We start from the raw sequence: 22,722 nt of genomic DNA, 5'->3' as shown, positions 1-22,722 counted from the left end.
TTTGTCACCCTTCTCGAGCCCCTGAGCATCTGGTGCCGCATGCAGGGCTTGGACACTCGTGTCCTCCGTACCAGGTCCCCACGGCTGAGCTGGCGGCACCCTCTGGCGGCAGCCCTGAGCCCAGTGCTCCTCCTGGAAAAGATGCCGAATCCTTCATCATCTCCCACCCACGCGGTTGGGGGAGCGTTGCTCGGGTCCCCGCTGGGAGGGCCCAAAAGATGCCGATTCCTTCATCATCTCCCACCCAGGCGGTTGGGGGAGCGTTGCTCGGGTCCCCGCTGGGAGGGGGGTGTTTGCTGGAGGAAGGAGGAGGAGCAGAGGGAGCCCTCAAACCACGGCGGGGAGGGGAGCGCGGGGGCAGCCCTGCCGGCTCTCGGCAGCGCGCTGTGCGCAGCAGCTATATTTATCCACGTGGCCGGCAGCTATATTTATCTGGAATGCCACAGGAGCCAGAAGTCTTCAGGGCAGTTTCAGCGCTGTGGAAGAACACAATTTGGATGTCCTTTTTACTATAAACCTTCTCTGCTCCCCTTCTCCAGGGGTCTTGGCCACCTCCCCGGCCCTTCCCTGCTCCTCCTTACATCCCACTGTCTCCACCACGGTGGTGCTGGGCTCGTCTCCCTCGCACAGCCCTCTCCGGGCTCCCTCTCCCGCCGCCCCTTGGAGCAGACACATCTTCCCTTCTCCCTCCAAGGGAGTGCTTTGCCTTGCTGAGGGGAGCGGGCCATCCCCGGGCTGCCTTACTCAGGCAGCCCACAGCCCCCCACCCACCGGGCTGGGGGCGTTTTGCTCGGGACCCCCTGGGAAGGGGGCTTCGGCACGGGGCCGGAGGAGCGAGGGGCGGAGGGAGCCTTCAAGCCATCACGGGAGGGCGTGCGCGGGGGCCTTAAAGCTTAAACCGCCAGCCCTTCGCGGGGAAGATCCCGGCGGTGCCCTTCTCACGTGGAGCGTGTATGGGAGCGGACGTGGAGAAGGTGGCAGCTCCGCGCTCGGGACTCCGGCGCTCCCCTGGGCGGGCCGGCCGCCCCGGCGGGAGGCAGCGCCCCGCCGCCCCGCAAGGCCGAGGCCCGCAGGCCGCGCTCCGGCCCGGCGCCGCCCAGCCCCGCCGGCAGCCTGGCTCCTCCCGCCGCGGGGAGGCGGGCGGCGGGGCGGGCGTGCCCCCGCAGCGGGCCCGCCCCCGGCTCCCGGCGGGGGCTGCACCGGGCGCGCCCCGCACCGCTCCGCACCGCGGCGGGGCAGGCAGCGCCGCGCCATGGGGTCCCGCCTGTCCGTGGACGGCTCCGTGCGGGTGGTGGTGGTCGGGGGCGGCTTCGGGGGCACGGCGGCCGCCAGCCTGCTCAAGGCCTGGGCCATCCCCTTCGTGCTGGTGGACGCCGGAGATGCTTTCCACCACAACGTGGCCGCGCTCCGCGCCGCCGTGCAGAGCGGTAAGGCACGGCCCTGGCCCCGCGTGGTCCCGGCGGGCCAGCTCAGCCCCACCGCTGGCTGCGGCGGCTCGGGGGTGCGCGGGGAGGACGGAGGGATGGGGTACTGCAAGTGCCTCCTCCGCCCCGGTGATGCTGAACGACTTGGTGTTTTCCGTCTGGAAAACAAATACTTGGCTCTGCGAGGACCTGCGGACCGTCTGCGTTAGGCGAACTGCATGTCCGCTGGGAAAACTGAGCAAAAACTACTGGAACGGGCCTTCTTTTTTTAAACTTCGAGTTTAGAAGGTGACTAAGCTAAAACCGGCGGCAGCTGGAACGGGTGAATAATGTCTGTGTCTAGCACTTGAAATGTCGAGCAGCTCAGCAGCGAGGCCCTGGGTGATAAAATTGTCAGCGAGCTGCTCAGGCTTGTCTGGGATCTCGCTCAGGAGACCGGGCTAACCCCATTACTCCTGTCACTGGGGATTTAGGTGGAAAATCTCACGTTCAAGGCTGGGAGCAACCATCAAAAGGATGTCGAAAGCTCTGTCTAAGAGGCAGATAACATGACAAAAAGCCTCGGACGTCCTGCTTGAAATGCTCTGGACCACAGTGCAGCACTTACTGGCAAACCAGTACAGGAAATTCTGTATGGGGAGCAGAGACAAAGCAACCTAGCCGAGGGTGTCACCGGGCCTCTGAGGAGCTGGTCTTGTCACCAAATTCGAGGCAAAGGTCCTGGAGCTCGTTGCTTGGCAGAGATACTGCACAGCAGAGGCCGAGCCTGTGGTCCCAGGTGCATACAGTCCTTTTGTCTGAGCAAGGATGGCGTGAGGGGAGAAGGGAAGAGGGGTTCATTAGCCTCCACAGAGATCTCCTCCCTGTTGTCTCCTCTTACCACAGGATTTGCCAAGAAGACATTCATCTCCTACTCTGTCACCTTTGGGGAGAGCTTCCGCCAAGGCAAGGTTGTTGGCATAGACCCTGGAAGGCAACAAGTCTTGCTCAGTGATGGCGAGGTAGGTGATGCAATAACTTGCAATCAGTAACTTGGCTGCCTTATGGCATCACCTGCTAATGTGCAAGAGCCAGCCTTCAGCAGGGTGTGTTGCGAGTCTCTCCTCTGCAGGGTTGCTCTTCAGCTATGTCACGGCTGTGAGAATGCAGTACTCCAAATGTAGGCTCTGTTGGTTTTGACTGGTGACATCTGGTTGGAGAAATGACTTGGAATTTAGTTTTCAGACTGCTGTCAGCTTGGAGTCCTCTGGAGGGAAAGAGCGAGATGAGCAGGACCACAGGGCACCTCCAGAAACTGTGCCTCTGAGCAGGAAGAGGAGTGTAGCTTTTTATCTGCCAGGGAGGGGGTGTGCGTGTGCAGGACACAATCCTGCTCCGGGAAAAACAAACAGAACTTTTGCCCTCGAGTGGGACGAGAGCTGGGAATCCTGTTCGGTTGTGGCAAACATCCCAGTGTCTCCTACAGTATAGGTCAGCTGAGCACGTGAACCCTGACCGATCCAATACCCCTGGGCTGAGAGTTCACATGCACAACAGGGTTCCTGTTCTCATGTAATCGTCTGCTTGGCTGAAACGCCTGACCCCAAACACGCCAATGCCCAAGCCCTCTGGAAGGGCACTGATTGCATTCTCTAGGTTTCTGTCACCTGTGGGCAGATACACAAATGCTCGTGCTTAATACTGGCCCTGTAAGTCTAGGGGGTAGCGAGGAATGAAACCAGGCAGAGAAGCAGCCCCCCAGGCATCTAAAACCAAGAGGCAATGTGGAGAAAGACTGTAGCATTTACTCATCCTGAAGAGCCCAGCAACAAGAGACCATCTTTCCCTGCACACGCTAAATGGCACCTCCCTTCTAGCCAAGTGGCCTAGAGCTATGTTGGGATGTGGGCGAGCGGTAAATACCACACCCCATCTAGTGCTCAGATAAGCTTTTATTCTTAGAGGTGGATTTAGAGCTCAACCATTAACCCTGGAGCTCAGATCCTTATCAGATTGCAGGAAGAAATATGGGCAGCAGCTCCGATAACTTTTCAGCCAGAGCATCTCAGCTCTGTTCCGATGAGGGTGAAGGACAGAAGCTAGTCTCTGGAGCCAGCTGTGTTGGCAGCTTCTGACATAAATACCAAGTTATTTCCTATAACTTTATGGCAATTTTATTAAAGCTCAGCTTACCTGAAGAACGACGCTTCTCTCAGACCCTGAGGAAGGCAGTTACTTGGTGTCACCTGTACCAGGTCTCTTCCCAAAGTCACTTTCTGACAGTGGCAAGTACTTTCCTGGTTATTGGTGAGGGCTGGAGGAGAGGGAATGGGCGAATAGTACCTATGAGCTAAGAACTGTGTGCTAGGCTCTGTTTTTAAGAGGCCTAACATCCTGCTCCACCTTCTGCCTTCCCAGGAGCTACACTACTCCCATCTCATTCTTGCAACAGGCAGCGATGGGCCATTCCCTGGGAAGTTCAACAAAGACATTGACATGGAAAGTGCCATCCAGACCTATGAAGACATGGTTAAAGAGGTGAGGAATCAACTTACTTCCTAGGAAGTGTTGCCTGCCTTTGTTCAGCTTCCCTGTCCCAGACACCACTATGGGTATCTGGAGTCATCCATGTCTAAGAACAAGAGGCTACACGATGCCTGCAGGGACAGACCAGGACAAGGAACATGTGCTAGCTTGTCTGGCGTTGAGCATGCCCCAGGAGATCAGCTGTTTGCACAAGGGGAAACCTGAAATGCTGAATGGTCTTGCACCATACACATGAAGAGCGCACGGGGTTCTCATTTTTTTTGTTTCCTTTTAATGAACTAGGTGGTTTATTGCTGTAGGGCGGGTGCTGTACCTCAGAAAGGTCTGTTCACAGAGTGGCTGTAGGTATCTGGCTTCCTGCACTTAACAGTTCTCTTGTAACACAAGTTTCCTCTTTACTTCAAGATTGAGAAATCTGAGCGCATACTGGTAGTGGGAGGTGGTGCTGCTGGAGTCGAGATGGCTGCTGAGATCAAAACAGAGTACCCAGCCAAAGAGGTAGTAGCATATTGGTTACAATTAACTTCATCCTTGTTTCTGAGACCATTCTTCTGTGATGGTCCTGCTGGATCCTACAGATCACTGTAAATCAGGAGTTTCCAGGCAACGGCAGCCTTCACCCCTACTGCTTCCTCTTCTGAGAGCACCCTGTAGCCCATCCCCAGCAATTACTGGCACTAGATGCCTTTCACTGGCTCACTTTCCCTGGGCGTTCAGTGGGGTGGAAGGAAGCTAGCTATAGCTGCTCCCGCCTGGATGCGGCGAGTCCTGTCCCATTCCTGTGTCCCCGTTTGCTGTTTTGTCCCCAACAGGTCACCCTCATTCACTCAAAAATTGCGCTAGCTGATGTGGAGCTGCTAGATAGCGTCCGTCAGGAGGTGAAAGAGATTCTCCTCAGAAAAGGAGTGCGGCTCTTATTAAGTACGTACTTAACAATGTCTCTGAAGGTCAAGACTCTGACGCTCTATAAACTGCTCTTCCTTTATCCAGAGCATTTCCTTCTCACATCCTCTTTCTGACTTTAACTAAGCATGGCTCCCTCGAATTCCCGTTTCTCTAGATACATCTGGGCTGGCTGGGAGCAGCAGCCTAGTAAAGGTTTGTGACCCGAGGTGTTCTCTTGCAACAGGTGAAAGGGTCAGTGATGTGGAAAATCTCACACTAAACCAGTTCCAGAAGGACATGGTAGTAAGGACAGAAAAAGGCACCGAGGTGGTTGCCGACATGGTGGTCCTATGCACAGGCATAAAGATTAACTCTTCAGCATATGCTGCTGCATTTGGTAAGTGAAAAAAACCACGCTGGGTGGGGAGAAGCAACAGAGTTCTTCAACGTCTTGTACTTGAGTACTGTGAAGTTAGGAATCAACCTCATACAACCTGCAGTGGTTATTCCATGATACAGCAAATGCTCCAACATCACATTAAATACTTAACTGTGATATGTGACCTTCAGAAGCTTACAGACCATAGATTAAGTGGCCAACAGTCTTCTCCAGCTTCTGCTAATACCTCCAAGGAACCTTAGTGTCCTAGTTCAGCATGAGGCAGGTGACACATAGATGCTGATGGTAACTCCTGCTGTCAAGGCCAGCATTTCATTCTAGATACAAGCTTTCTGAGTGCTGCGCAAAAATAGGCCCAGCACCTTCAGCGTTTTCGCTGACCTATCACTGTCACAGGGCGTTCAGCCAGTCAGTTATTTGGTGATACATTTTCAATCCTCTCACAGCTCAGTTTCAGTTATGGCACTACAAATATGGAGCAGTATGACCATTATACAGTCTCTTTCTCACGCTATGTATGTGAGCTCTAAATGTTTCTCAATGTTTCTACTGCAATACCAAAGGATGAGTCATTGCATGAAACTGCAATAATTAACTACAGCAAGGCAAAAAGCATTTCTTCCCTGACATGTAGCAAAGATGGCGAAACCCCAACTCCTCACTTCATGTCAATATGTTTGATAACATCATCAGCATTTTGGGGTCTCAGGCCACAATAAGCAACATGCTCCTTCTAAGAACTTACTGTTTGGAAAAACAGGGGACAAAATGGCAAGTAACAGCGCTTTGAAAGTTAACAAGCACCTCCAGCTGGAAGGTTATGAGAACATCTATGCCATTGGGGACTGTGCAGATCTGAAAGAACCAAAGATGGCCTACCACGCCGGGCTCCATGCCAACATTGCAGTGACAAATATCATCAACAGCCTGACACATAAGCCTCTTAAAACCTACGAACCAGGTAAGGTAATCTACCACCTGGCCTTAGCTGTTGGGCTGCTTTTCTGCAGGGCACAGCTGTTAAACACCTACACATCAGAACTTGCATGGGACACTGATTAGAGGTGAAGGAACTCACAGCTGGGGGTGACTATAAGCTTATAGCTCAGGCTTCATCCTAGTTCTTGCCAAAGATGCTGTAGACATTAGTTACCTGTGTCAGTCTACAGATGTAACGTGTCCTTTCTTCACTAATGTCTTCCTGATATATCTACTTGTGGGTGTCTGCTACTCATGAAACTTGCTTCTTTTTCTTTAAATTGCTTACTGTCCAATTGAATTCTAGGAACAAGATGACTTGACTTTCTCCTCCTTTCTCCCCTTAAACTATACCACAAGCACAAACTGAACAATATAGTCTCAAAAATCTAGCGAGGTGATGGGTCTCATTAATAAACAATTGATGTAAGTGCTTGCCATAACTATGTTGAAAGCTGTTCCACATGGATGGAGGGTATCTGGACAGCAATTTGGCTTTTAAAGGCTGCCCTGATTATTTACGTTTCTTTTTACATAAATTGTTGTTTACCTCTTGGACTCCCTCTTGGGAGGAGAGAATCATTCTACACCATGTGCACAGACAGCCCAATCCTTCAGCATTCCTATTACTGAAAGAGGTAGAGCAGATGACAGAGAGAGCTGTGAGTAGTTCTCCTTGGGTCTGCTTCTTTGTCATTCAGCACATGGGTCCTGTGCTTAGCTTGTGTGGGTATGAGCCAGGGAGGGGTGGGAAGGGAGGGATTTTGGAGGAAGTACAACACCTGCATGTAGTAAGGTTTCATACTTAGCTTTAAAACGGCTTAACTTAAACCTCTACATCTTCTTTCCAGGGTCACTAACATTCCTGCTTTCAATGGGTAGGAACGATGGTGTAGGACAGGTGAATGGTTTCTATGTGGGACGTCTCTTGGTGACCATTGCTAAGAGCCGGGACCTGTTTGTCTCCAAGAGCTGGAAGACAATGGGACAGACAATGCCCTCTTAAGAGGGTATCAGCAATAAACCAGCAAGGAATACAGCAATTGGAAGAGGGTGAGGGTGCACTTATATTGCTTGGGCAGACCACTACTGTCTCCTGCAGCACCTCCTAAAACCACCTGTCCACATGCTGCTTTAAAGGTTGCCTTGCTGTAAAGGGGAAGGAAGCACCTTCCAAATGAAGCGCACAGAAGTTCTCATGATAAAAACCAGGGGAGGTATATTTCTTTACTTCCCTGTTCTAGCTCTGAGCAAGAAACTTGGTTTATCTTGATTAGTAACAATAAACACTGTAGTTTTCAAAATCTCTGTGGTTTGTTTGTTATGTAGTTTTTCCCTGGATTTCTCTCCTCTTGCTCTTCTAAATACTACCTGCCTCTTACAGATCTGCAATCTGCTCTGCAGCATGCAGGAGGAATGGCTAAAGCCTTGAAGAGGCTATGGTAACCTGGAACTCAACAGAATATAATGCAGCTTTGTGTCAGCATCTCCACAGCAGCTTTAATTATGTCACATAGCTCTATGCTTCAGCCAGAAGAGCTGGTTAGTTGTGTGCTAAGTGTGATACAGCAAGCACTTATTTACAGATGCTGCTGTTTTGTGGTTTTTTTAAGGTGAGAGATTCCCAGAGCAAAAGTAGGTTTATAACAATAACCACACTTGACACATCTTTTTCTTTTTTCTTATAAAACAAACAAAATCACCATGAAATATTCCCAGTAATTACAGAGATTATTGTGAGTTAAAAGCAAAACAAGCTCCTCATGCATCACTTCTAAAATCCTCTTCCCCTCTCTGTGGGCTGGAGGCAGAAGTTTACCCTCAAGGGAGGGGAAAAGGGAGCAGAACACTTTTAAGAGCTTTCTTTAAAGTGTGTGTGTGTGTATGTGTGTGTGTGTATGAAAAATTTATCACTACAAATCTAAAATGAGGTTACTCTTTAAAAACTTCTAAACTAAAGTAACAAGGGACACTAAAACTCCTGAAAAGAAATGGTAACTCAGTTATTTAAGGTGATATAAATGGCTAGAGGATGCTGATAGCATGAAGAAATCGGACTAAACCCTTCTCATCTCTAGTCACAGCTCTTCATCAAGTCACAACACATCACACTACTACCACTCCCCCGCCTCATCACATTGAAAAAATAAAACCCACCTCTAATGTTTTTAATGCTACTCAAGTTTGTTGAAAAATAAAGTTTCATTTGGCTGCCATTGCTACTTAGTGTCTAGCTTGGCCATCTCTTGCACATAGATGCCAATACTTTCACTGTCGAAGAGCAGAAAGTAAATGTTCTTCAAGGACGAAGAGCTGGTGCCGTCAAAATGGGTGGAAATAGCTCTTAGAGTGACCTGGGCTGCCGTCTGTTTTGGGAAGCAGTTTCTACGTGGTAGGGGAAGAAAACAGAACAAGTGAGTGTCAGCCAACTGTGCAAGCATTATGCACACATGATGCTGAAAGGAACAAGCTGTAACTGCTGTACCACAACTACAGGCTGCTGTTAGGACACTGCCAGTAGCAGTTTTGCAATATGTAAATCCCAGAAGCAAACCCCATGGCTTTGATAGCAATATTCATCTGCTGTTCTATTAAGTTTCCTTGCTGGCATAGTTACTGTTTTCATCTGCTTCTACTTTTCATAACCACACAAAGTTTTTTAACACTCTCTCTTAGAATTAAAGTTTTCCATGCCATGCTGGGCAGGCTAAAAAGTTCAAGCAATGATTATTTTTTTAGTTGAAAATGGAAAAATAATAAATATAAATACATCAACTACTTCGCTGATGTCCTCACTCCATCATTAAAAATACTTCGCTTGAGACATCAGTGAAAATAATTGAAATTACAACCCCAGTCCAAATTAAGGCCAAGATACATTCATTCATTCATTTTGATGGCGACATTCTCTAACCTACAATCCGAAAAGCTAAAAGCTACCAGTCTTTACAGTAAGTGGACTTTTCAACTGTGTTGACATCTCTTAGGGCACCTGGCCCACATCCTTGAGATTCCAGTTTCTCAGCAGCAGCATTTTTTCCATCTTAATCATTCCCATACTCCTTTTTTCAAGTCACAAAACCATTCAGCTGCAACAGAGCTCCTTCACCCTCATCTCTGTACTACAAGGGAACTGGCTGAGAGCACACTGCAAAGAGCACAGTTGCTACGAAGGTCAGCTGCTTTGCACCTCTGTTTATGTGAAAATACAACTGCTTTAATACTGGACATAATTTCAAGAACTGTTTTACAGTTTGACCTTGATACCTATCTAATGAAATACTCTGCCTTGCAGTATGCTCATGCTTAGGAAGGTCTCCACATTGTTCTACTTGTCTAACACTAAACAGATTCCTTAACCTAGAAAGTATCCCCTCCTGAAGAAGACACATGCATCTCTGCCAATGACATCTGGAGGGAAAGACACTCTCCTGCATTCCCTGCTGGATTTTCTCTGCTGCCTGACAACGCTTGTAATAGTTCTGCTCATTTTGCACGACACCGAAGAGTGTCAACGCAGTGCTTGCCACATGAGAATGTAGGAAGCCACATACCCTGGAGAGTATGGATGAGACTTTACTGGGACACACTGAATTGTCTGAAGGTGAGTTAAGACCCAGCTGGGGTTTCAGACGGGTCTTTGGGCATAACTCTGCTGGCTGCTCTTGAGTTTAATGCCTCCTATTTAGATTCTACCGCAGGATAATGCTCCAGAGGAAGTCAGATCCATGCAAAAAAACATTGGCCAGTACAACCTAGCTCATGTCCTTCCTCTGAGGCAGGATTATATATAAGTTTTCTGCTTCTGAAAAAAATTTTCTCGCCTGAAAATCTTCAGTGATGGGGCTACATCAGAATACACAGATAAGCCATCCCAGTGCCCAACAATCCTTACATTTGAAAACCCACCGTATTTCTTTTAATAGCATCCAGAGCTGCCTTTGCAATGCTTTTTCTTCCCCTGCTCCCCTGTCCCGATAGCACTGCGATGTGCATGCATTTTTGTTTCCCTTTCTAAGTTTAGTACTACTCACTTCTCCTTACTCAATTTTATGTAAGTGATTTCAGAGTACTTATCATATTTATATTAGAAACCACCCAAAAAACAACTTGAAAACTAGTCATCAACAACTGCTGTACCCATATCCACTGTAATCCAAATGATTACTAGCAAACAGATTTTCCTACTTCTAGTCCTCGGACAGCATTTGCAGCAACTCAACTAATACGCCTTTCTGGCAGCAAACTATCGATAAGGTTTTTTTCAAAATGTTTTTCAGTTAATTTATAGCTGCTTCACAGCACAAGTAATTTCACTTGAACTGCACTTCTTTACTTTTTAATGACAAGATCATTGAGGTGAAAAGCCCTGGCACAACTGAGATATCCCACCTATTGTTACTTTGTATCAGTTACTGTAAATAGTCTCAAAGATGGGACAGATGAAACATGAAAATCCACAGAACTGATACAGCTTAATCCCTGATCTACCCAAAACCCCCAGCATTTATTGTCCAGACATGTAGGTGGATTAAAATGATAGTAAAACCATGATGTCTTATTTGCAAAACTGCCTTTTTTCAGACAACTTTGAGATCCTTTGGTAAATAAAAGTGTAAACCAACAGCACCTGGTAAGACTTACCCTATATTCTGGAGGTAATTGCAAGAGCAACAGAGAGTGAAATGGAACTAAGCAGCAGAAAGATCTGCACTAAGAGTAATGCTCCAAGACTGGATTATTCTTAGATAATGCTCATTGGAGACATAAGGTCTATAGAGACTATTTCTACTAGCATTAAAAGCTACAGTTCATTTTTGAGAGATGAACTTTGTAAAACAATTTATCATGTTTTCTTTTGACTGAACAATATAAACAAAAAAAATATCTATGTATAAAGGAAGAAAAATAATTAAAAATTGCACCGCCCCTCTATTTATTCTTTTGTCCTGATCCATAAAAATATTATTTTGTTTTGAAAAGTGTCTGTGTAAAAATGGCATTTTAACCTCCTGTGTATTCAGTGATGTGTGGCAACTTCACTGATCAAAATACAGTTTTACTTTCATTTTATTCACTACCAGGACAACACAACCAGACTGTACTATTTACTCTACTCTTTGGGCATTACTAACAAAATCATTAGTTACATTTCAAATTAAATGTAAGTGTGTGAATTCCAACATGAAAGAACAACTACTACAGTTAGGAGGTCTTGCGTAACATTTCTTGTGATCAGAGATCAAGCAAGATTAACAAACTGTGGTTTGGTTTAAAAAAAAGCAAAAAAAAAGATAAATAGTTTGGATTTCTTAGTCAAGCACATTTTATTTGCTAGTTATTAACTAAGAAATGTGTAGTTTCATGGCTGGTTTCATAGTTCCCTTTATAAAGCAGAACTATATTTGAGAAACACTGATTTTCTTTTGAAAGAAAACATTCTGTTTGACTACTCTGTTTAATATATATTTTTGGGATGACTTAAGTGAACACCCCACATTTATCTGGCTCAGGTTACATCACTGTTACTTGCCTTCAGTATTACACTGGTATAATCTTACTAGTACAAATGTAGCTTTAGGAAGATTTACCACAGCAAAATGAAGGGACATAAAAACTGAGGTGGTGCAGGCCCATAGTAGAAGAATCAAAATTACTGCCTAGCAATAGTAAACACAGCAAGTCCATTCAGCTCTCCTGTGGGTTAGTTAATTTCTCTATATAAAGGCTTTCTGGTCATTGCATGTAAACACTGCACTTCAAGCTCCTTAAAGCTGGAGAAGCGCAGTGTCAGATGGCACCTGCCACAGCCATCTCTGGAGGCAAGGTCAGCCTCCTTTGTGCCACAGACCGGGGGGTAACCTCTCTACCACAGCAGCAGCTCTCTGACAGCTAACTACACCACTGCCACCCGATACAGAATCCTCCCATGCAGGAGGAGTCATACCTGCCACTGGGAAATGGGGGAAAAGCCACGGACTTCAATTTCTTGTCTTCTGCGGCTGTTAAGCAGTTCTTTATAGTCTCTTCAAGCTGCTCTTCACACTTGTCTGAGCCCCACTGTGGGATGTGACAGTGGATGACAAACTTCGCTGCTAGGCCGCTAGACTGAGTAAGTGCAGCTAACAGAAACAAAAATACAACATTTAGTTTTGAATAGAAACCACCCTGAAACGACCTCTCAATCCAACGTACTTTCTTAATTACATTACCTCTCCAAAGAAATACATTAGGAACTAAAATACACCACAATGGCTAACTCGCAGTCGTAACCTGTCTCATCATTACTTTTGTGATCAATTATTATTTCTTTGGAGACCAAAGAACCTGGGGCTTATTTGGTTAACATACAGCTATTCAATAATATTTTTTAGCCTTCTCATTCAGCATGGCCTCTGGATTTGTCTTATGCAAAGTATCAAAACCTTGTCTGAACACAGTATCATTAAACCCCCAATAGACGTTTCTGCAGTGCTGCCACAGCCTTATTTGAATGCTCTGCACAAATATCCTGCATCATCATTACAGGTCTGGAGTTTTAGGGAGTAATATTTAGACGCACTTCACAGCTGGGTAACTTCAGATGACACTAAAAGTCTCCGTCAGTTATGTCCAATCAGGAATCTCAGATGAATTTTTCAGAAAACCTAATATTTCTCCAGGACCTGCAGAGTCTACGGCGTGGCATCAGTTTGTTTTTGTTGCAAGAGTGACCGTTAGCACTTCTAGAAATCTAGGTCTTGGGAATCTCAGGTTAAACACCTTGAAATTAGCTATGCAATTAAAGCCCCAAAATGAAAAATCTGGATTTATTCACTTGTCTACCATTGCAGAGGAATTCTGTTGCAGACACAAAGGAATTCCATCTAATGTTTCACTGTGCTACTTAAATTTAAACCAGAGAAACATCAGGCCTTTAACCACAGGGAGCAAATTGACTGAAAACATAGGTATCCTGTAAGCAGCACTTGAATTCAAGCCCATTAGGCTGGAGCTTAAGTGTTTGCAGTAGACCTCCAGTGATTAACAACCATCTATTATCGCTTGCCTCAAACCGGCAGAAGGGGCAATTTCAAACACAGCACCACAACACAAATGCTTGAGAACATACATTTTCCTATCTATTAAACTAAGATTATCTTCTTTCCTGGGACTGCCTTAGTAGCATAAAGTGAGTCTATTTTCTAGTTAGGTAGTGGTGCTGACAGAGAAAAGTAGTTTAGTTTGATGTTATGGCATATACTTTTGATTCAATGCAAAAGTGAAGCAAAATAATTGTACAAAAGTTTCCGTGCCAGCTGAGATTATAAAATTAGGCTATTCATTTAGGAAGTTTCCAAAACTAGACTACTTAAATAATTTAGTTTCTTGAGTGTTGAGATACTAAGCCAAATAAGGCACTAGGAAATATATTGTAACTCTCTCCATCCGCCCTCCAGCCACCTTCAACTCCTATACATTGGTTTCATTTGTCCATAAAGGCAGGCATGATCTCAAGTCCCAAACTATTAACTGCTACAGATGTATTAAGCATCTGAAGGGAGCTCTTCTGTAATTTGTATTTCTATAATGCAGCCATAGTGCCTGGGAAAAGAGCAGCAACTGCTCTTCCAAAAAGCATGCCGGTTCTAAAGATTGTATCACATCTTTGTGTTCAAAGTAAGGTGATTGTTTGGATGGTACTGTTCATCAAATATGCATAAAGCAGAATAATTTATAAACTGCCACTGTTCTTATACCTCATATGTTTGAGAGTTGTTTCTGATTATTACTAAGGAATGCAGTGCGAATGGGACAGGAAAGATGGCACATAGGTGGCAGCACAAGTTCTCCTTAATTTTTGGACTCCCACAGACAGAAATCACCAAACATAAATTAATTGGCCTGCTGTAACTTGTGGTGGCACCTAGATGCCCAAAGACAGAGTGTGCATAGCATACAGGTGTCTTATTCTTCCTTCCTGCCCCAGGCTCCCACTAAGCAGGCTGTCTGTATCAGCAGTAGCTTCAAACAAGAAACAGAAAGATTTACATCACATAAGCAATATCAAGAAAAGAGCAAAATGTCCAGAGAAAAGAACATATTGAATGATCTGTTTCCAAAAGAGAATGTAGTATCCTTTTTACCTTCAGCAACTTCCAAAGGTCCTTGAGATTTGCGAAGCTCTTTCACTGTTTCTAAAAACTCTTTCCCTCCAGCCTTTTCCAATGCCTTGCCTGCAAGGACACAGAGCAAAAGGCCTTGGCTTCAAAGTATCACAGTGAAAAAACACCTCTACATTATTTCAAACAACAACATTGCACACATATTATCCTGTTTCCCTCTATTAGCAGCAGCTGATGTTTATGTTTACCACACTATCCAGTCACAGATAAAGTTTACTTTTCACTGATTTTGAAAACCCCTGTATGTTATTACTGGAAATTACTTTCATACAATTACCTGTAAGAATGCTATCCTACTCTGACTTATGGCTAAAATAGTGAAGAGTGGGATTTTCAGGACTCAAGATCTTCAGCCTCCAAAATAACTCAACATACAAACCCTCCTACTTTCTGAAATAAACACAGCTGAGATGGCAGTGGAAGTCTTAATGACTAACTGTATAAAACAATGATCCGAAAGCCTGCTGCTAGGTTCTGTGCCTCTCTATACAACTGTCTGCACAGCTTTTTTACCTCCCTCTTGCTTCAATTTCTGCATTTGTAGACCAACAGTAATAATATTTCCTTATTTCACATGAGCAGTATAAGGCTTGTACATGAGTATTTCTAAAGTATGTAAAATCCTACAATGAAAAGCATACTTAGAAGTGCAATTCATATATAATTTTGTCACAAATTTCAGAGGCAGATGTAAAAACAATCCAACAAAGACCGCAATAACGATTATTTACACCTTCGAGGCTCATGTGCTTCAACAAATTATCTGTTTTGATTGTCGTAAGGCATCATTAAAAAAAGATAAATTAGTCATTAGCCTGTTATACCTAGTCAAATCCAGCCTGATTTTCAGAAGTGTTGTAAGTGATATTTTATGGCCTGGGGAAGATTCAGATGAAACAGGATGGGATCTCAGCAGGCAGTTAGTAGACCAGCTACTGTTCCAACTCTAGATCTGTTTTTTCTGCGCGTAGCAGAGCCTCACCTATTTCCTCCTTAAGGTCTATTTCAGCAGTTGTAGGGTGAACGATGCCTTCTACTTTCATGGAGCCAATATGGCTGATGTCACTCTGTGTCAGAGAAAGCTGTAAAAATAATGAGGGAGTAGGAAAAAAAAATAGTAATCCAAGTGCAAAATCACTTTCATACGAAAAAATTAAAATCAAAGAAGGCTGGATTCAGTCTTTCAGAGATCTGTAATTCTATTGTGTCCAATATGTGCATTTCTGATTTTTAGCCTTTAATTTGTATACCACTCAGATTATTTTGTGATATGCCTATAGCTTGGAAGCTTGCTCCAGAGGAAGTTAGTGCCAGAAAATCCATGTTCTAGCATCACACTTTGAAAAGGCTGACTTTGGAAATGCTTCTATTTAAAGACAAAAATACTAAAATTAAAAAGCTTTTCTCCTGTACTTGCCCTCAGCAAACTACTGTAGGGGGCTGAGAAGAAGGGCTAAACACTATCCTGACTACAAAGGCTTCACAACCCAAGTAATTAATTACCCTTGCAGTTCCTGGCATAAATAAAATAAGGAATGTTTTACCCACCCACATATCCAGATATAGGAACTGCCCAAAACCTGATGTCTTAAGGTGCTCAGAAAAGGCTGTCCCCCAGATCTCACAGCCTCATCTCTTTGGGCAACAACAGAGGACAGAAATCCTACAATAAAAAGACTTTACAGTTGCTGAACATGTGCCCAGCACACCTCACTTCTTCCAAGGTACACTGTATAAGCACTGCCCATTTTAGAGAAGAAAGTGCACAGATTCTGGAGGAACTGAGGACAGGGATGAACTCTAATAGAGGAGATCCAAGTTTCATTTACCTAGCCAGATTACTGATTTTAGCAATCTTTTCGATCTAGTATGTGTCTGGCCCATTCTGGACCACTGCTTTAGCAAAAATGGGATAAAGCAGACTGAACTCTTAAGCACTGCTTCATACAACAGGGTACACCATCAGTACGAGGGGCTTACAGATGCAGTTTCAGGAAGAACACTTTTTCTAGACAAAGGTACTATTGGAAATAATAATAATAATAATAACAACAACAACAAATAATCTTGACTATATCTCCACAGTTAAATCTGTGAGGAAAAACTCCAGATTCCCTCAGAGGGTCCAAAAATTAAGGCAGGCAAAAACATCTTCCTCTTGATGAGTATAGGGGTGGGAAAAAAAAAAAAAAACCAACCAAAAAAAGGGACAGATGGTTGGCTGGACACCAAAGACAGGAGGGTGTTTTTTGGTGGCACAGTTTTGTATTCCGGCCAGGCAAGGTGTCACAGTCCGTGCTGAGGTGGAGAACTAGGCATGCCCTGCAGCTCTGGTGAGGTCCTCAGTTTGCACTGTGAGAGAGCAGTGCCCCACAGCCCACTTTCAGATAGAGCACCCAGGCTTCTGACACAAAACAACATGTGGAAGTTCTGGGTGATCCTGGGACCTGGCCCAGAAATAGCCCTTTATAAATGATAAATAGCCTAGGTTAAACCTAGTTTGGCAGTATGCCAGGCACAACACAACCAAGTCCAAACTGAACAAAACTCTAGTACAGCTTAGGCCAAGAAATTAATCAGTATGGTTCTCTACAGCAAAGAGAGGCTGACCAGCCTTATTCTTGGAAATCTTTTACCTGCAGACACATTTTTTGAGACCTTCTACCCTGCCCATGACTTGAGTGAGTTTTGGCCTTGAATTTGGAACCCCTAAGGGGGAACACAGGGATTTTGTACTGATGTTAGATCAAAAGCATCCTTCTATTTATGCTAGGCTCCACTGCTGTGATCCCGATCTGTTATAACTTCATATTACCTTTTGTCCTGGCACAAGACTCTTGGAGGACAAGATAGTGAAACCTTCCCCAGGTCCATCTTCAGATGTTGAATTTGAAGCTCCTTCTTTTTCATTGTCCTTTTGTTTGTTCTATTTGGGGGGAGAGAAAAAGTAAGAATTCTCAAAGGAAAAAAATAACAATATTCACCCTTATTCAGTAATGGACAGATTTAATGAATTACTACAAATATCGTATTCTCAGATCAATATATCACTCATAGCCTTTTAACCCCAAAAGATTATGTAGCAACAGAGGTCTTCACTGTTTATATAATGCTAAAACATCAGCGGTTCATCTGAGGCATTACATACGTTTGTAGTCACATTAAGAGTCAGGGCACCCACATCCATCTGTAGTTTTACCAACAGTTAAGGTTGTATTCATGGGTGGGTGTGTGCTAGTTTATTTTTGCTGCTGACAGAGCAGAGCTTATACTAAAACAAAGTTAGTAACTTAGTAACCCAGTCAAATTCTCCAAGCTGAAGGAAAAAACAACCTTATGAGCTGAAAAAAAAAAAGTTAAGTCTTAGCTAATAAATCATAAATCTGAATCCCTATTGACATGAGTGAGCCATCACACCTCCACACAAGCAGTCAGAATGGCAAAATGAGATAAATAATAGCTGAAGTTTGCATGAAAAATCCCCTTTGTGGGAGACACTCCTTCGTGCAGCCTAGATCCATGAGCAGCAAACCTGTTTCTACCAGGGCTGCAGGAGCATGTCCTCACATCTCTCAATATTTGCTTTAAGGTATGTCAAGAAGATAACTCTTCCTATCAAGTGCTAAACTCTGGATGTGCACAATTCAAAGTAAGGGGGTAGCAGAGATCAATACACAGAGGCATCCTATTGAGCAACTCTTGTTTTCTTTTTTAAAGTACTTCTGCATATTCTCAGTTATGGAAAAGTATTGAAGTTTTGAGGCCTCCAGAAATATGTGCTTAACAGCAGTTTAAAAAGCTTAGGTCAAAGCTTAATATTGTTTAATCCTACGCAATCAAAAATTCAGCAGTGTTTTTAAGATGCATGCTCTGGAATGACAAACCAAGAGCACTGATCTGCATTACTGGTTTACCAAATCAAACCACTTTGGATGTGATAGAGGATGGGCTACCGTAAGGGAAGGTGCAGTGGTCAAATTCCAATCATTTATTCTTCTTGCAACTACTTTAAAAAAAACATTAACAGTACAACTAAGAACACATGAATCAAAGAGCTTGTCAAAATGACATTTATGTACCATGTCAGGACACGTCCTCTGGACAGTGAAAAATCTTGAAGACCAACCCAGTAACAGTACAATGCTGAAGGCCTGAGATCTCTCAAGTAGAAAACGTTTCCAATTACATCTTGCTTTATTTTAAAAGCTAGAGTTCACTGTCACATGGTTAGTGTGGAGATAAAGAGATTCTACACAGTTATCAAGAAAGTATTGCAAAGGGTGACATGGAAATCTGAAAAGTTGCCCTCAAAGCTTTAAAGGTTTTTGTTATGAAAATTCATTAAAAAAATACTGTGCGTGCCTTTTTTTCCTAAAGCTTAAAGAAAAGATAATCCTGGTGCATCTATTATCATTTCCTACTTCGCACTTCCAGTTGCTACAAACAAACAATGCAGAAGTGCCGATCTATTCCTCCTAATAATCTTAGTTGGGTTTGATCCATTCCCTCTCCCCACACCTCTGGAATCCTGTACCTGCCGCGTGCTTACCTTTTTGGGTGTCCGGGCCTTGGTAGACTTTGCCTTCTTCCCACTCTTTTTGTTCACCATGGATTTCCTTCCCTTCTTCTCAGGAGTAGGCGAAAGGATGGTCTCAGATTTGCCTTTGGCACCCCGTTTCTTGGCAAGAAGCTCTGGCTGAATTCTGGGCAGAACACCTCCGCTTGCAATCGTCACACCTTTTAGCAACTGCAAGGAGAAGCCGTGTAAAGGCGCATGTTACAGATTCTCTTAACCTGCACTCAAGCTATTCTTGCTGACTACATTACATGGATGCACGTAGAGTCCACTCTTCCTGAAGCACTGCACCTTGTCTCCTTATCACAGAAAACCCAAACCAACCCCCAAAAAACTATTAGGGAGAAAATCCATAATGACAAGCGATGTGGCAGGTGATGGTGATGCCAGCCAGCATGTCCTGGAGAACTCTGTTACTGTACTGGTCAATCATTTGTCTCTTCCAGTGCTGGTCTTTCTGCATACCTGACCTTGGTGACTCACAAGCAGTGAACAAGGGTAAGAGAAGGTAAGTGCCTGCAGGCTACTTTAAAAAATTACTGCACCACAGCCCTGCTCAAAGGACTAGTTGCAGATGCCTTTGGCAGGGAAACAGATTCAGCGAAAGCAAATATGAGCCCCAAGAACCTGCTGTGCAGAGGTGAACAACAGGAATGGGCTCTGATGTTATGTGGAGGACAAAGTCTGGCTAGTTCCTAAAGGACAACACTAGATCTTCTCCAGTTCACAGGCCAGTGACCAGCACCATAGAGCAGGGAACAGGCTGGTGGTGTTAGCACACTTTTCTCTCTCTCTTGGCCTCTGTTTTGACTTTTCAGTCCCCTTGACTGGAAACAGAGCTAGGTGGCTTCATGGGCACCACATTTTCATTATTTAAAGCAGTCAAATTAAGTGCAGGAATCTTTCAAAGTGTGAATGATGTCATATATCTTCACATGGGGCCAACCAAGAAGAGATACTCTGATGCTGACTGAACTTTTCCAGCACCCCTGAATGCTGCAATTCATAGCCTATGCTATGATATCTCTTCTCACTCAACAAGTTTAGCAGACGTGATCCCACAAGTGATCCTCAGAGTCAGAGCACTGCAAGCCGCAGTCTGGTGGCTGGTGGGAATACAGATAGGGAGGCAGTCCTGGAGGCAGCAGTAGCAGAGAGTGAGCCAGACCCCTACCCAAGATGCGCCTCGCAGCCAGTATAATAGAAGACATACATTACTACAGCTTTTGGGAAAAGGTCTTCCATATGGCATGTTTTCTTTAAATGTTGGATGTTCCTGAAGAAGAAATTAAGCATCAAGTTTACTCACTTCAGCAGGACTCACAGGCTACAAAAGAAGCAAAATTTATATTGAAAGGATTTAAGTTAAGATGCTTCAGAACCTTCTTTTTTGTTTGCTTTTAATCAAGAGGGCACAATCATGTCATCTTCTGCTCTAGTAATTGCATTCTCATTCACATGTCAGACCCAACTGTTTCTAACCTTCCATGGTAGCAGCTTCGTTTGTGCCACAGCACGTAACTCTCATACTGAAATGTAAATGGATACCTGATTCAGTTCCTCATCATTTGCCACTGCCAGGAGGATGTGTCTGGGGGCAATTCTTCCTTTCTTATTGTCTCGTGCCGCGTTTCCCGCTAATTCTAGAATTTCAGCTGTAAACACATTGACATAAAAATTAATAACAAGAACGTAGCTTGAAATTCCTTCTTAATATCCATTTACCTTTTCAAGGGCATTTCCCAGTTTAAATGGTCTTTGCTACAGAAAGGCAGAAACCAACCACACTCAACATATTTGCAAATTTACCTAAAATAATTCGTCCTTCCTAATTCCCTAAAGGATAGCTAGCAGAAAATATGCTAAGCTTGGTTCACATAACTTCTTTTACAAGTCCCAAGTCAGAATTCTCTTTCAAAAGAACAAGAAACGCCCTATGAAAATGTACATCAGCAGTCCAGAAATTTAGCAGTAACCCTGTAACAATATAACAGTAAAGCATGCAATGAAACCCCAAAACCTAACACAGACAGTTCTAACAAAACAGCAAGGATTCTCAGAACCAGCTAAGATGAAGACTGAGGTGCATTTAAAGAAATACTTTGAAAGCCAACAAACTAGCCAGGCAATGCTGCAATTCTGCATTAAAGGGCATTGAAAATCTGTAGAGAAGCTTAATTTCAGAACAAGATATGAAAGGTTTGACTTAGATGCAAGCAGAGACAACGTAAGAGCTTCAATGCATGAACTATTGGTAGAAACTTTCTTCTATACCTCCAGGAACAGGAGGCCACTTAAAAAGTAGTTTCTTTAAATTTGCAGTAACATTCGTATTGTGACTGAAGTCCCTGAGCTTTTTCTAATCGTTAGAGAGGAAACACAGATACATCTTTCTGACTTTACTTGAACTGCAGCACTCAGTATAATTCATTAACTTACACAGTTTGGCTCCTACTCTGAAGTTATTTCTCATCTAAGAACTCTACTGAAACACTGAGAAAGAAGGAAGAAGGGAATGTTTTGCTCCAAATAGTCATAAAATTCATATTCATACTTTGTTTCATATCAAAAGTATCAACTGTCCCTGTCTTGGGTTTGTATTTACATTTGTAAAAAAACAGGGTAAGTAAATGACAGCCCATCAGTGTCCTATTAATGATATCTTACTCCTTTTCATAAACTAAGTAAAGAACTGTAACTATTACAAAAAGAAGAACTTTCACAAACAAAAAATCTAGTGGAAATCTACATAATGCTCTTTGGCTAAAATCCAAAGGCTTTCAACATTTTAGCTCAGTTCATGGGAAAAATACAAGTGCTCAATTTCACTCAGAATAACAAAAGTACATACTTGTCATCCAGTTTTCTCTGCTACACAGCATATACCTTTAACTAATGTTGGAGATGTAAAAGCTATTTTTTTAAAATTATGCACACATTCACAGTGAATTGCGTAAGAAACAGTCAGTGTCTGTTGAAAATTTTCACAATTATTTATGCAAAACTTCCAAGAAACATTATCAAAGTTGTGAAGACAAGTAATTAAACTTTAGGAAATAACAGAACTGTGGTTGTGTGTCCTGGTTTCAGCTGGGACGGAGTTAATTGTCTTATTAGGAGCTAGTACAGTGCTGTGTGTTGGCTTTGATGTGAGACTTTTCAGTTTCTCAGGCTTTTTTATCAAAAAGGCTGGGGGGGCACAAGAAATTGGGAGGGGACACAGCCAGGTGAGCTGACCCGAACTAGCCAAAGAGGTATTCCATACCACAGGATGTCACGCTTGGTATATATACCTGGGGGGTTGGCCAGGGCGGGCAGATCATTTCTCAGGGACTGGCTAGGCATGGGGTGGTGAGCAGTTGCATTGTGTACCACATGTTCCTTTCTTCCTTTCCCTCTGGATTTTACTCTTCCCCTCCCCCTTTTCATTATAACTGTTACTGTCATCATTGTTATTACTGTTCTTTCATTCTTACTCTGTTTCAATTGTTCTTATCTCAACCCTCGAGTTTTACACTCCTTTCCAACTCTCCCCTTCATCCCTCTGGGTGAGGTGGGAGTGAGCAGGCAGCTGTGTGGTACTTAATTATCAGCCAGGGTTAAACCACAATATTGTGATAACTAGGCTACTGCCCTGAGGAAAGCAGCATTGTGCGATCAGAAATTAGAAATAGTACCGCGCTACAAATACAGACTGGGCCTACACTGAAAGTTAGGGCAGCAACCTTGGCTCTAACATTTCCTAACTGTGGAGCGTCTGACTTGAAC

At 44.0% G+C, this 22,722-nt stretch overlaps 2 protein-coding genes across 6 annotated transcripts in view; one reads left to right on the top strand and one right to left on the bottom strand.

Moving 5' to 3' along the window:
• The first annotated feature begins 1,230 nt into the window (after nt 1–1,230).
• Nucleotides 1,231–7,517, top strand: AIFM2 (apoptosis inducing factor mitochondria associated 2). Its single transcript, XM_027783428.2, has 8 exons — nt 1,231–1,427; nt 2,310–2,425; nt 3,822–3,941; nt 4,356–4,448; nt 4,763–4,871; nt 5,080–5,232; nt 5,996–6,196; nt 7,065–7,517. Exons 1-8 carry the CDS (start codon nt 1,253–1,255, stop codon nt 7,217–7,219), a joined length of 1,122 nt encoding a protein of 373 aa, XP_027639229.2. The 5' UTR covers nt 1,231–1,252; the 3' UTR covers nt 7,220–7,517.
• Nucleotides 7,518–8,366: 849 nt separating this feature from the next.
• LOC101918031 (core histone macro-H2A.2) overlaps nt 8,367–22,722 on the bottom strand; it is a 28,626-nt gene continuing 14,270 nt past the window's right edge. For all 5 annotated transcript variants that reach the window (XM_055820023.1, XM_055820022.1, XM_055820018.1 and 2 more), the window contains 7 exons: nt 20,503–20,609; nt 18,928–19,125; nt 17,194–17,304; nt 15,361–15,460; nt 14,340–14,429; nt 12,161–12,335; nt 8,367–8,598 (listed from right to left, as the gene is read on the bottom strand). In XM_055820023.1, coding sequence (XP_055675998.1) covers nt 8,433–8,598; nt 12,161–12,335; nt 14,340–14,429; nt 15,361–15,460; nt 17,194–17,304; nt 18,928–19,125; nt 20,503–20,609 — 947 coding nt within the window. In that variant the 3' untranslated portion in view covers nt 8,367–8,432. The remainder of the gene's footprint in view (nt 8,599–12,160; nt 12,336–14,339; nt 14,430–15,360; nt 15,461–17,193; nt 17,305–18,927; nt 19,126–20,502; nt 20,610–22,722) is intronic.

Source organism: Falco peregrinus, chromosome 1, assembly GCF_023634155.1.
Source record: "Falco peregrinus isolate bFalPer1 chromosome 1, bFalPer1.pri, whole genome shotgun sequence".
Lineage (NCBI taxonomy): Eukaryota > Metazoa > Chordata > Aves > Falconiformes > Falconidae > Falco > Falco peregrinus.
The sequence above is the reverse complement of the archived record's forward strand: the minus strand, read 5'-3'. Positions and strand labels throughout refer to the sequence as shown.

Excerpts from the sequence above, each read along its gene's own strand:
- AIFM2 (XM_027783428.2), top strand. The coding sequence starts at position 1,253 with ATGGGGTCCCGCCTGTCCGTGGACGGCTCCGTGCGGGTGGTGGTGGTC. Across the intron at positions 1,428-2,309 it reads CCGCGCCGCCGTGCAGAGCG|GATTTGCCAAGAAGACATTC; the intron begins GTAAGGCACGGC and ends CTCTTACCACAG. Across the intron at positions 6,197-7,064 it reads TCTTAAAACCTACGAACCAG|GGTCACTAACATTCCTGCTT; the intron begins GTAAGGTAATCT and ends TCTTCTTTCCAG.